Source organism: Falco peregrinus, chromosome 3, assembly GCF_023634155.1.
Source record: "Falco peregrinus isolate bFalPer1 chromosome 3, bFalPer1.pri, whole genome shotgun sequence".
Lineage (NCBI taxonomy): Eukaryota > Metazoa > Chordata > Aves > Falconiformes > Falconidae > Falco > Falco peregrinus.
In genome coordinates, this window is record NC_073723.1 from 116,005,458 (window position 1) to 116,019,457 (window position 14,000).

Genomic DNA, 14,000 nt, shown 5'->3' on the forward strand with positions numbered 1-14,000 from the left:
GTGGCAGGTGATAATTCCTAATAGTAAATTGTTTTGCAAGTGAAATTGATTACTCCCGAAGGACTGGGAAACGCTCCCCTTCATTTCTGAACAGTTTATGAATCCCAGAAATAAAACCCTCAGTTGTTTGAATTCTCCTGATAAAGCACAGAATCACAGAAGGGTTTGGGTTGGAAAGGACCTTCAAGCCCACCCAGTTGCAGCCCCCTGCCCCGGGCAGGGACACCTCCCACCAGCCCAGGGTGCTCCCAGCCCCGTCCAGCCTGGCCTTGGGCACTGCCAGGGACGGGGCACCCACAGCTGCTCGGGGCAGCCTGGGCCAGCGCCTCAGCACCCTCACAGGGAAGAATTTATCCCTAGTATCTCACCTAAATCTACCCTCTTTCAGTGTAAAGCCACCCCCCCTCATCCTGTCGCTACAGGCACTTGTAGAAAGCCCCTCTCCAGCTTTCTTGTCGGCTGCTTTAGGTACTGGAAGCTGCTCGAGGGTCTCCCCGGAGGTTTCCCTGCCCCAGGCTGGACAGCCCCACTCCCAGCCCGCCCGCACAGGAGCGATGCTCCAGCCCTCTGAGCATCCTCCTCGTGGCCTCTGGCCCCGCTCCAGCGGCTCCATGTCCTTATGCTGGGGCCCAGAGCTGGACCCAGCGCTGCAGGGGGGTCTCAGCAGAGCGGGGCAGAGGGGCAGAATCCCCTCCCTCCAGCTGCCGGCCACGCCGCTGGGGATGCAGCAGCCCAGGGCACGGGTGGCTTGCTGGGCTGCCAGCCCACGCTGCCGGGCCAGGCTGAGCTTCTCATCCACCAGTTCCCCCAAGTCCTCCTCAGGGCCGCTCTCAATCCATTCTCTTGAATTCTCCTCTTGGAACCACTGGCACAGTTAAAGCACAGCCAGGGCTGGACCCATCAAGCATAACTCGCGTTGAATCTGAGCACTTCCACTACACGGTCTTTACACTTCCGATTCAAGGAACAGTCTAACTGGCTACTCACAGGATCTGGACTTGGATAAGGCTGACCTAAAAGGTGCATCTGTCCAAGTACCTTCCCCCCTGTTAAGAAAGGCAAGGCTAGCCCACAACTGAAATAAGAACATATAAATGAGGTGTGCCAGACATCGGCTAGAAATTCTAGATAGAGGCTTGAACTTGGGAGTCAAACAAGGGAGGATGTGTGAATTCTGATCAGAAAAGTCCCTTTCCTGGCCTTACGGAGGGCTAGCGGGTCCCTGGAGTGGATGGGTGGCACAGTTCAGGCTCCTCAAGAACAGTTATTAACACACGTGGGTATTTAGTGGTTTATGGCAAAGATAGCCAGAGCCTCCTCTCACACACACCCACACTCGAGCCTTACTTTAATTACACTCCAAAATGTAACACATCCCAAAAGAGCACACTCCACTCAACTTGCCGCACTCCTGAGTTAGAACCACGGCCACAAGCAGTAGCGGGATCGTGAACTACAAGGACAACCATGCTAACAAGAGGTCTGTTCAGGGCAAGGAGGACAAATCCGACTGGGTTCCTCTCAGGAACCACACTCACTACAAGGTAGACGTGCTGTTCAACCCAAGTTAACATGCAATGGCTTTATTTCCCTGGATGCTGAAGAGGGTGGGAGTCGTTAAAAACAAAACCCAAAACATTTTACCTTTGACTTGGATTCTGCTTTTGGTGCCCCATCTGCCTTATTGTTCATTTTAGTTGCAGGCGTTAATTTGACGTCCCCAAGACCCATCATTTCAGGGCTTGCTGCCATCCCTAGGGAGTTAAAAGAGGATCGTTAACACCGCTTTTCAACCCAGTACAATGAAATCAACACCCAACAGTCAGCACTGGCTTACCTGCAGAGTTGTTAGCCATATTCCCACCCATCGGATAGGGTGGGCCCTGGGGGTTTATCATGCCAGCCATACTGTTAATTCCCTGCCCGTAAGGAGGTCCAGTGCCCATCATTCCCCCTTGATTCATGTTGGGATAACCAGGAGGCCTGGAGAAAGCAAAGAAGAAACAGCCGCTTACTCCAAACACTTAAGTATTAAGATTTCGTCCTTCTAAGGAAGGAGGTTTGCCTAAAGAAACCTTCTGCACAAAGGAAGCAGGGAAGGGACTTTCTCCAGCTCACTTTTCCAGCAAAAGAGCAAGGACGAGGTGCTCTTCTATGGCTTAACTACCCTGGAGCCCCCATTCTCAAAAGGAAAGGGGATGCAAACCATTTTGAAAGAGGGCCCTCAGCTCTGAACGTTTTCACCCTTAGTCTTGCCCTACTACATCCCCAAAGTGAACTTCCTTGCAGCTGTTAAGTTGCCTTTTTGGGGAAGAACCGCTCTGCAAACACTGCAGCCCTTTGCATTTAAGTGAGAATCTGTTATTTGCGCAGACGAACAGTGCTCCAGCCACATTCAACAATTCTTCTTCATCTCTTTCCTTTGTGCTACCCATATGAGTTATGTTAGCGTATGTGCATCAGAAAACCTCACAGACAACCGCTCCTCCAGCTTGTTCCTCAAGAGGTGCGGGTGTTGACGTCTGTACTGGTGTTTGGGAACCTGAGCTCTGGGCAGCAGATCGCAGGAGCAGCCCTTCAATGCCCAGGCAGACAACAAATATCTCCAACAGCTTTAGTGGAGGAACTTGATTTATAAACAAGTTCATGGCTCTCACGGCATTCTGGCAGGCCACACACACCTATTCTGAGACGGGCAATAAAAACCAAAACCCAGCCACAGAAAATGGTTGGGAAGTTCAGTGCTGAATTCCAGCTCCCTTTCCCGCAGCTGCTCATCAAAGCCCTAAAAGGCAGAAGTTCGTCAGACTGGACAAGCGATGCCTGGGTTCAGACAAGCGCAGCTGGGTGGCTGCCTGCTACATTTACGGGCTCTGCCACACACGCAGTGTCTTCGGAATCACTCACGTAATACAGACAACCAAAAAACCAAAAACAACGGAAGGGACCTCAGAGTTAAATAGATTTCACCTACAAATATTAAAAATTCCCTACGCGCATCATTAGTGATGCATTCCCCCACACTGCCTCTCCGAGCTTTATGCACTGAACTTTCTTAACACTCAAAGATTGACGAAAAAGCCTCCGAGAAGGGCAAACCTTCTCAGAAGTGTACAGTCAGCGTTGCCCCAGATTTGGGTTACTCCACCTGCTGCTCTGAAACCCAGAGCTGACATGGGGAGGGGACCAACAGAGCCCAGGGGCAACCTCCCTCCTTCCTTACCTGTTCTGGATGGAGTTGGCAGCAGCATGCATGGCGGCGGCGGCCGCTTCTTGTGCTTTACGATTCATGCCGCCCGGTGGGGGGCACATCCCTGTCCCCACCTGAGGTGGCATATTCGCCATGTTCGGTCCGTAAGGTCTGTTCCCCATGGCTGCGTGGCTCATCCTGCCGGGGGGAAGCCCGCTGTACGGTGGCACACCGGTCTGCCCGTGCATCTGGCTCCCTGCTCCCATGGGATTCATGCTTCCTCCCATTCCTGGACTGGGGTAGTTGGCATTGGACATAGCATTGTAGTTTGGCTGCCTGGGATAACCTCCTGAGGAGATAAAAAAAGGGGAAGACAACATCATTCAACTAGTTAGTTTATGAATCACCATAAAAATCTTCTATCAGCAAATATTTAAAGATCACTAACAGAGATGAGGGGGAGTGTTAACACCTCAACAAAAAGTCAAAGTACTTGGATATAAGCCACGTAAAATGTGTTTTGACATAGCCAAGTAACAACATCGATTCAAAAGCTGCCTGAAACTCTCCCAAACCTCAGCTGAGCAAATCGAGCTAAATGGTCCAGGACAGGATGTAAAAAACTCATTAACCCTTTCCAAAACATAAACCAACTCAATTTTCTAGCCCTTTAAAGAGAACCAGCTCTTCTTCTGGATGCATGACCTACATCTTTTTAAACGAGGAGGAAGGATCCTACATTTAGCCGTACAACTAGCCCTGAAAGCGATGCAGTGTTTCGCCCGTCTCAGCACGAACCAAGCGCAGTTCCCCTCGGCTCACAAGGAACGTGCTCGTTTGTACTACCCACACGTGACGAAGGGACAAATAAAACAAGTTTATCAAAGACAAGATGTTACAACTGAGAAGCATTTTGCATTTGCCGAGCTCAGTTCCCACCTCCAGGAGCTGACCATGCCTCACCTTGAGGTCCGTACTGCCCACCCTGGGGTCCGTAGCTTCCCATGGAGTTCTGCTGGTACGGCCCCATTCCAGCGTGCATCTGTCCTCCAGAAGACTGACGGGGAGATAAGGCTGAGCCAGGCTGGGGTGAGCTGTACTGGGGCATCTGAGGATTCCTCTGCATGTAACCTGGTCACCCAGGGAGCAAAGCAGATGGTTACTAGTGCAAACTATCCAGAGGTGCCACTGGACACACATGTTCTTAGGTAACAGCAGCCCCCGGGACCCACTAACAAAAATCCTTTCAGCAACAGCCTAGACAGATTTTACAGTGGTTGCTATTAAGGAGCCGGTGTTATCTGCTAAGATAACGGATCCAATTTCCTGTTTTAACCAGAAAAAAAAACCCTCCTCAGTTTCACAGGAGTAGACAGCACAACTCTGCAGATCCTAGGGGCAGCTTCTTGGGTTTTGTTTGCCCGTTTGTTTTCTCAGGGTGACAACTATATACCTTCAGCCACAAGAACCAGAATTTTACGTGGATTTTCCCCCACACTAACCTTACTCTCCTAGGGGAAAAAGGCATGCAATGTTGTTGCAAGCACCCCTCGTTTTGAAGCTTAAGGTCATGGACCTTGGACAAGCCACATTCACCCCAAACAGTGTCAAAAGCCAGAGAAAACACTTTACAAGCCAAAACACTAGGCTGGATGGAACATCAAGAGGCAAACCAACCAGCAACAGTTGAATTTACTGCAAAGTGCCTGAACGTTTGCAGCTTATAAACCCGGGGTAGCTTTTAAATGCTATCTCACCACAGAATGCACACCATCAGGCCAGGTAATTTTTAGTTACATGTATAGCTTCACAATTACAAATCTTTTAACTCGTGTCACACACCTCGATCTTGCGCTATGCTTGACTGGTTCATGGAAGGATGCATGATACTGTCCGACTGGCCACTGGGCGGTCGGGGTGGCATCTGATTGCCTACACCGCAAAAAGGAGAGTGGTTCATTATGAAAATTGCATACCACAAAACCCAGGACGCAAAGAGTATTAAATACCAGAACTCCAAACAACTTCAGGAGAAGGCTACGCTAGCCACGGCAAAGAAAAACAAAAGCAAGATCAGTCACATTAACCCAGCAAAATGACACTGCTGGTTTACCAGCCACCCCACTCATCTTACTGCATCCTTTAAGAGTTACAGACGTTTTAAACAAACAAACGAGCTCACAGGACCTCAATAACCACACAGTACCAGCACTGGCCAGTTTCTCCCCATTGGCCATGGTGGCTCGCCCCCCTGCTGCACGAGGTAGCCCCACCAAGAGACGGGCACGTGCCCAGGCGCGTTACCTGGTACTGCGGCAGGTGAAAGTGGACCAGAGCGGGACTGAGCAACACTAGCTGGAGATCCAACTGGGGATGGGGAGGGTCCTCTGATGCCTGGCAGGTGAGGAGAGGTATGTGGAGAGAAAGGAGACTGAGCTGGGTTACTCTGCTCTCCTTGACTGCTGGAAATCCCTGATGTGCTTACTCCAGGACTCAGGGCTCCTTCTGTACCCATGGGCAGATCATCTATTGAACCAGACAGGTCCTGCAATACACAGAGAAACAGATCAGGCAAAAATAAAAAAAAATAAAATAAAAAAAAAAAAAGACATGGGACTGTTCTCTCACGTACCGCTAAGAAAGAGTGCATTTCTCCCTCAGGCATACTACAAATAGAAATCAATGAACCCTGCTCCTGTTATTGCCAGTAACGAAGGCTGCTGCAGACGGAGGTAACCACCAAATGCATCTTACCCTGCTGCCTGCCTCTGAACCCAAGAGTTCCCTAGCTGGTTTGCCAAGTGCTTGCTGATGGTCCAAACAACTTGCTCGTTTTCCTACTTGCTCCTTTCAGTTCACTTTAGAGGCGAGAAATTAAAGAATGCATCACCCATACACATAAAACGGCAAATAGAGGAGACAGTCCGTGTGATCATAGCTTGGAAGAGAAATGTGGCTCAGCCTCTGAAAGACAGAAAACTCCTGCCTCACCATAATTAATTCATAAACCTCATATGAGCTGGGAAACTACTCACTTGAGATGGATAAAAACAAACTAAACAGAGATTTAAAAGAAAACCATAAAATACTCTTCAGGGTTCCCACTTCCCTTTCTTCAAAGACAGCAAAAATTAGCAGTTACAGCCATCAGCCTGCAAAGTTCAGCTTTTCTTGAAGGCAAGGCTTCCTACCACATGCATCCACCCTGAAGAAGCAAAAAGCGCCTCCAAAAGTCAAAAACTCCAATGGCCACAGCAGCAACTGCAAAGGGCCAGCACCAAAAATCGGCTGCCAAGTCTGAAAACCAGGGATGCTTCCAAGAAGATGATGCGCAGATCCAATACCGTTTGTATTGTTGTGGGTTTTTTTTTTGTTTTTTTTTTTTTGTACTGGCTGATTGATACCCAGGTGTACCAACCATTCAAGCTTGGCCTGGAGTAAATTTGTAAGTAAATTACAAGACAGAGTAAGTGCTGGCACATTTGAGCAGAAAGCTGGGATGTTCCAGCTATTCCAGTGATTAGATAAAATCTCTTGCCAGAGATTCAGAGGATCCCAGCAGGTGGAGCAGACCAAAGCTTACCAGGACTTCACCTTGCCTTTCCAAGTCTTCCCAAGCAATCAGCCCTGGCTCAGGAGTGCTCCAGGCTGAGCCCTGAAGGCGTTTCAGATCAGCTCGCTCCGCACAGAGCCCAGCTGACCAGCACCGACAGAGCCGATCTCATTTCAAATGCCACGCCGAACGGCTGAGCCAACTGATCACTAACTTGGATGCCCAGGTCTCATTTACACCGCCTGGATGATGCCTTGTTTAGCAGCAGTTCAGGTAACGTTTTCCCAGCTCTGTGCAGCGCCAAAGGACCTCGGACACAAGACACCACACACTTATCAGCCTTCAGAAGCGAGCAAGGGCTCTATCGCTCCGCAACACCTGGCTGCCAGGTGATGGGTGACAAGGTTCTGACAGCACGTCCCCGTCATCTAAGCTGGAGAACAGTATGTCACCGCATCCTAGGAAGTAGAAAACTCGAGTTACGGAAGAATAAAAATAAGACCCAGGAGATATCCGAGCACCTCATCACACTTGTTGGACAATGACATTCAGAAGGACAAAGGGGAGAGCTGGGCACCGGCTGCGCTGCATTCCGCTGCCTGCTGCAGCAGGGCGATCTTCGCTCTGTTAACAGTGGGATTGGATCAAAATGCTTCTAACACGCTGGCAAACGCTGCGTTTGAGCTGGAAACGCCAGGCGCTTGGTGGGGTGGCTTTGGCACATAGCATGTCCTTCCTCCCATTGCTGTTTCTGTTTGAGAGAACGTTTCCTGCACGCCAGCCTCAGAGGTATGTTTGGCTTACTGCTGAAGTATTATCTTCCCGAGGAGGAAAAAAAAAAAAAAAAAGAAAAAAGAAAAAAACCCCAAACCACTTTATTTCAATGCAAACTAAAAAACTGCAGAAAAAGCCTAAAAATAATGTCTAAGATCTCTTGCAATTTTCACTACCTTCCTACTGTAACATCAAAAGCGCTGCTCCTTGCTGCAGCTCCTTGGGTTTTTCCCCCCCCCCCCCGACAGTGCTGGCAAACGCCACATTCCTACTGCAGAAACCATCTGAAGTGGAAGTAAAGGGAGAGTATTTCCAATGTCTTGCATCAAAAAAGCATCGACCAACACAAACAAGAGCAAACACTCGTCTTCCCGAGACTCACTGCAGCCGCCTCCAGCCACCGGCACAACACACACACCCAGAGTCCCCTCTAGAGCCAGCAAAGGGATCAGGATGCCCAGAAGCCAACTCAGTCCAACCTAAAACTGGATGGAAATGCCGGTATTTCCCTTAAATGCATTCAGGTACTTGTAGACTGAATCGTCAAACGCATCCAAGCACTATTTCCATCACCACTGACGTGAAGCTGGAGACCCAAACCCTTTCCAGCTGTAAAACCCCAAGAGCCCGTGTGGGTCCAGCGTTTCGGAGCAGCCGAACCCCCACACCAGGGGAGCAAAGCCCACTGCTGCTCAGAGGAGAGATTTTTTTATGCCTAAAGGCAAAAAAGCACATAATAAATATACACCTGAGGCAAAATACTGGCACAAAAGGACAGATACAGAGCAAGTGTACGAGGAGAAACATGCAAGTTTCCTCCCTTTATCAGGGGTGTAAGGGACACGCAGAAGGTTTGCCCCCGGGATCCGAGGATATACTGCCTGCAACATTCACGTGTGAACTGGGCAGACTAAGAGGACAGGACTCGGCGGTGCCAGGCATGAAAATAACCTGCAAGACATAAAACGAAGCCACTTTCCAACAGTTTTTAACATGAACTCCTGAATAACTCAAGAACTCGCTTTCAAGCCAATGTCTTCGACCTTGCCGACGCACCAAAGCTTAACCTAAAGTACTGCCAGTCACTGAAAACACTCAGTTTTAATTAAGCAGGTTAGCATAGGGCTGCTTTCGATGGGCGAACGAGGTCCCTCCGCGCCGCTGGCATGCCGTGACGGACCTCGCCGCCGGGAAAAGCCAGCCTTTAGCTAGGAGGCTGTGGACCCGACCCCCAAATCACCTCTTTAAATCAATGAAAAGCAAATTACAGATCAACCTTTCTGGGGTGTTAGGACACAAATTGAAACAGGACCATCAAAATCAAGTCACTCATAAAGTGTTTTCTTTTGGAGAAATTTTATGGTTTTCGTAACATTCGGAGGTTTTATGAATTCCAACAATAAAAGTCATTTCCCAACGCTGCAGCGTTTTCTGGGCGCGTTCCTCAGCAGGACATTTCTCCAAAGGGAGACTCCTGCCAGGGGAAGGGGAGAAGGGGCTGGAATGCCGAAGCACAAGCAGCTCATCAGTAGGGAGCTGTTTTCCACCCACCAAATTATTTTCACATGATGCTAACCATCAAGGCACAGAGCCTGGGGTTGGTTGTTGGGTTGGTTTTTTTTTTTTGTTTTGTTTTGTTTTTTTTAACTAAACCTAAAGGACCCCCCAAGCTCTGACACCCCATTTCCTCCAGTGCACTACAAACCTGGGTGGGGAAAAAAAAATAAAATAAAATGTATCTCCATCTCTCTCCAGACCGTTTAAGGATGACTGTAAAGAGAAGCCTTTAAAAAAAAAACAAAAAACCTCGTTGATATAATGGAGACCTGCTGCCGTCAGCGGGTTCTGGATCGAGCCCAAGAGGAGAGGGGCCAGCGAGGTTTTATTTGCCTCCGGTGGAGCATCGGGAGGAGACCTGGAAAGGCACGGCAGCGCCGGGAGAAGGGCTCCCCCCTTCCCTCCTCCCGCCAATCGAGCCGAGACAGGAGGTGAGGCTCGACAGCAGTAACTCTGCCAACTTGAAGGAAACGTCAGGGTCTGGAGAATTTCCTCACGTGTTTCCAATGTGGTTGGTTTTTTTGGTTTTTTTTTTTGTTTTGGTTTGTTTTTTGGGTTTTTTTTTTTTTTTTTAATGCATTTTATTGCTCATCTGCCATGCAGATCAAAAATGCTGGAGGGATTCCAACTATTTCGCACAGAATCTCACACTCCAGGCTGGCTGCAGCCCCAAAGCCTGAGTTTCTTCACTTGAAATACTGCCCAGTGTTATTTTGGGATGTGACCTGATAGCGGAAGCCCACGGGGACCCTGAAACGATAACCGTTCCAGCTGCGACTGGTTGCCCAAGCCTCGCCGATGCCAGCACGGGTTTGTCAGTGCTGCTGACAAACAAGGGCTCAGCAGCTAACACCTCCTTTTTCACGCCACAACAAACCCATGCCTGGAATCACACAATCTGGTACCCAAAGGAGGGGGCAGGGGAGTTCATCTCTCGCCAGGAAAAGGTTGCAAGTCCTGGCACGACCAACACCGGGTTAGTTGATGCTGGAAGCAACAAGGTTTCTTTTATACGAAAGGAGGAACCACCATTTCGCCATCTGATACCAGCTCGTTTGTTAAACAAACATCAAGATGAAACAACATTAAATACTTCAGATCAAGGTAACGAAACCACAGAGGAGAAGAGATCCAAGGCTCCACTCTGGCCCATCCCACGGGTGGGGAAGAGCAGGAAGACTGACCAGAAAGCAAATGGATCTCTCTTTGCCGGGGACTGCAGCCTGGCTCTGCTGCTCCCCTGCCCATCCCAGCCGCAGCGCACACGGGGAGCAGCGCCGTCAGGCTGCAAGGACCGTAGGCACGATCAGATCGCTAGATAGCACTCAAGGAAATTACGATCCAGAGACGAGCGTGTGGTAGAGCTTATGAATTCTGTAAGGCCAGTTGTCTCCATAAAGACACTTACAAGCAAGACCAGCCAAAACGGCCAAATTCATTCCCCAATTCTTTCTGAAAGGGAAAGAGCCTCTTCATCGCTTTTGACGAACTGAAAGACCTGCCCCCTCCTACGACAGCTTCTTTTCCACACTTTCAAGAACTACCAACACTTAAAAAAATCACAAGCTTGTGCTTTCCTTCCCCTTTATTTCCACATCCAAAATACCTCAGTCCTCTCTACAACACAAGTGACACAGCTGACGGGCAAGCCCGGATCTCCTGCTGTTTGGGGGAAATGGACGGACCCATTCCTCCTCCTGCAAGACAGCTGAACCCCGCATCTTCTGCTTCCCAAAGCGCTCCATCTCCTAACACAAAGCGGCCTGGAAACCTCACCGTGCTCCATTTACAGCAGGTTTACAGATTCACATGACATCCAAGAAGGCACCTTGCAAAGCTGGCTTGGGATTTCCACAGAAGGGATGGAAGGGTCTGGAAAGGGCTCTGCAGCCTGCCACCGCCTTCCCGCTCACCTCCTCTGACCCCTTCCCCAGCGGAAACCAGGAGCTGGAGCTGAGGAACACAAGCTACAGCAGCCATCCAGCAGATACTTTTCATCTAGACAGAGACATGATCTACCGTCTCCAAAGTTTTTTCTTGCTGACAAATCAAAGGGAACGGGAGTTCTCCAGTCTCCAAGCTGGTCTAGCCTACCGGAGGCACACTGGAAAGGGTCCACGCTCCCACAGTCCCTGCATCACCACCAGCTCGATTTCAACCACCCCACTTTAAAATTCTGACCAAAAAAACCCCACCAGCACACGCCACCGCCACCATGAAACCCACCAAGCACTGGCTCCAGCGCTGGCAGCAGCCGCAGGCTTGCTCGGCACCCGGGTGGGGAAAACACAAAGACCTTCCATCACCACGCTCCAAAACCAAAGCAGATTTCCACGTCCTGCCCTACCCCAGAACCATACAAGTGGTCCCGGGGCAAGACCACCACCCCTCTCACCCTGCTCTCCTACCATCAGCTGTGGCACAGGAGGTAACGAGTCCATCTCCATGGCGCCAAAGGCACCTTCTGGGTGACCATTGTTCTTGGTGACCATTGTTCTTGGTGCACATATGGGCTGGGCAAGAGGCAAGGGGGAGGAGGAGGAGGAGGGATGAGTGTGGGATGTCTCTCCAATAAAACCTCTCGCCACATCTAGAATATTTCTGGAATTTAAAGTGAAGCAAAAGGTGCTGCCAACTAACACTCTGCTCTGTCTGCTCTGTACCCTGTCACGCTTTGGGAGGAGTGGGGTAAAACCCCAAAATATGTATTCTTAAGCTGCCAGTTTACCTGTTACTGATTTTGCAGTCATCCACGTGTGGGAAGCACGTTCATCCACATTCCCAAGCTACCCAAGATGACTAAAGACTAAGCAAATATGAGCAAAGCCTGGTGACACCAGTGGGGTCCCCTCGGCCGCATCCTCCACTGCCACACAGCTCTTCCCTCTTACCCCTGAAAAGTTTGGGTTTAGTTTAACGGGGGATGGTGACTTTCTCCTGGCACAAGTACGCCCAGAAGGGAGAGTGCTGCCACGCCAGCACGAGCTGCACAGTTCGCTTCTGTATTTTATGAAAGCTTTTCAAGTTTATGGCCTTGCCTCTTCTCTTCTAATCCCCCCTCAAAACGGGACAAGATCAGCAATCAGAAGGAACCAAGGGATGCAATGAAACCACTGGATCTGGCCCCTCGGAACATCCCTGGAAGCTCAGCCTCTGACCTGAGCAAGGACCACACGTCAGTGACGAGAAACTCGACAGTTCCTAGGCGCTGCAGCAAGCTCCTTCAGAGAAAACCCCAAGGTCCTGGTTCCAAAACCAAGCGTGCAACAGGACCCTCGAGTCCCGTTACGTGCCACTTGCTCACCCAAGCAGTCCTTGCCTAAAGGAAAAAAAAACCCGCTGGAATTTTACTACTTCAAGCGAAAAACACCTGCCCACTAAAACCAGGATGAGGAAGGTAACGCTACGGAGGCTTTCGCCTCTGCTAGGCAGAGTCCATATTCCCTTCTCTTAGGAGGGGTTTAAGCTGCTCTCAGGCATCAGCGCAGACAATTACAAACCTAAGATGGGGACTAGACCAGGCAGGAGAGATTTGTGCAGTTTCCTGGCTCAAAAAAAGAAGCTGAAAAGCTCATTCTTCCAGGCTGGCTTTAGACAAACTGGTAGAAGCTGCTGCTCTAGCTGCACTGCAGGAAAAAAGAGCATTCGGAAAGGCGGCTGTCGGGAGGAGGGGCTCAGCCTCGCACAAGAAATTTTACTCCGATTGTGAAAATAAGCTGCTGTTCTAATCCACCTCAGTAAATCGAGGTGAGTCCGGTCGTTTGGCAGAAAGCGGGTACGGAATAAAAAGGGAAGACGAGTGAGGGAAGCGCTGCTGGCTTTACTACATTCCTGCAACAGGGAGACCTTGCAAAACAGCCAGCGCTGCTACCGCAGCAGCCATTGATTTTTCAGAGGTCGATACTCCACTCCCACAGATCTACTCGGCAGGAGCTTTAATCACATCTACTGCTCCTACCCTGTGCCACCCCTCCTTCTTTTCCCCCTCCAAATAAAATTTTTAAAAATTAAAAAAAAAAAAAATATAGATACATGGAGGGGGGGGCAAGGGGGCCTTCCTCCCCCTCCAAACACTGCACAGATGAACAAATTTCATATTCTCAGTCTTTGGAGACCAGCGACTCAGGAGCTGTAGTTGCAGTGCAAAGTATAGCAGGAGTAACCTGATTCATCCACAGAACAAGATGTCGCTGAAGGGAAAACCCACCATGTGGAAGGCCAGCGCTCCCACTCGGGAGCGCAGGGTGCTGAGCTCTTCCGCAGGACCTAGGAAATGCAGCAGCAAAACTCTCTAGAAGAGTTTCCATTTAACCCTTTGCAAGCTGCTCAGCTTCTAAAAAGTACTCCTGGGTTTCTCTGAGCATTGCTACAACACAAAGCACTCACAGCAGCAGTGGTAAACGCTGATATTTCGCTTGATAGAGCAGCATCACTTTAGCTACCGCCCAGTTGGGCTGGCCACCCACAGCAGTGTTGTCACGGGGAAGGATAAAACCTCCAGCTCCACCAGTAACGCTAAAGTCGCAGGAAAGAAGCGGGAAGGAGCCCGGGCACGAGGCGCAATCGGAGGATGCACGCAGGCGTTGGGGATGCAGGGACAGCGCTCCCAAAGGCTGGTCCGACATGATGCCCTGGGCAGGCAAGTGCCAGGACGGGTCTTGGGTGACAGACCCCAGCCCATGTATTTTAACGAACTTTTGTTTTCCTCCCAGAGGTCCTGAAGCGTTCTGCTGAGTGTGAAGCCAAAGCCCAGCTCGCACAAATCCCGCTGGAGGCAGGATGCCACCCGGGTACCACCAGCCGTAAGGATATTCCCGTTCCCAGCGGTGCTTCCTCTGGAAGGCGCTTTCCCGACTTCCATGTGTTCAATTTAGACTCCGAAGCATTTAGTCATCCCAGCATGTGACTGTGCCACCATGCCAACCG

The 14,000-nt window shown here is 50.1% G+C and overlaps 1 protein-coding gene across 1 annotated transcript in view; it reads right to left on the bottom strand.

Annotated features, from left to right (window-relative positions):
* Positions 1–14,000, bottom strand: part of ARID1A (AT-rich interaction domain 1A) — a 60,918-nt gene that overhangs the window by 14,268 nt on the left and 32,650 nt on the right. The window contains 6 exon segments of the mRNA XM_055798528.1: positions 1,645–1,754; positions 1,838–1,983; positions 3,224–3,539; positions 4,154–4,321; positions 5,033–5,122; positions 5,495–5,735. Coding sequence (XP_055654503.1) covers positions 1,645–1,754; positions 1,838–1,983; positions 3,224–3,539; positions 4,154–4,321; positions 5,033–5,122; positions 5,495–5,735 — 1,071 coding nt within the window.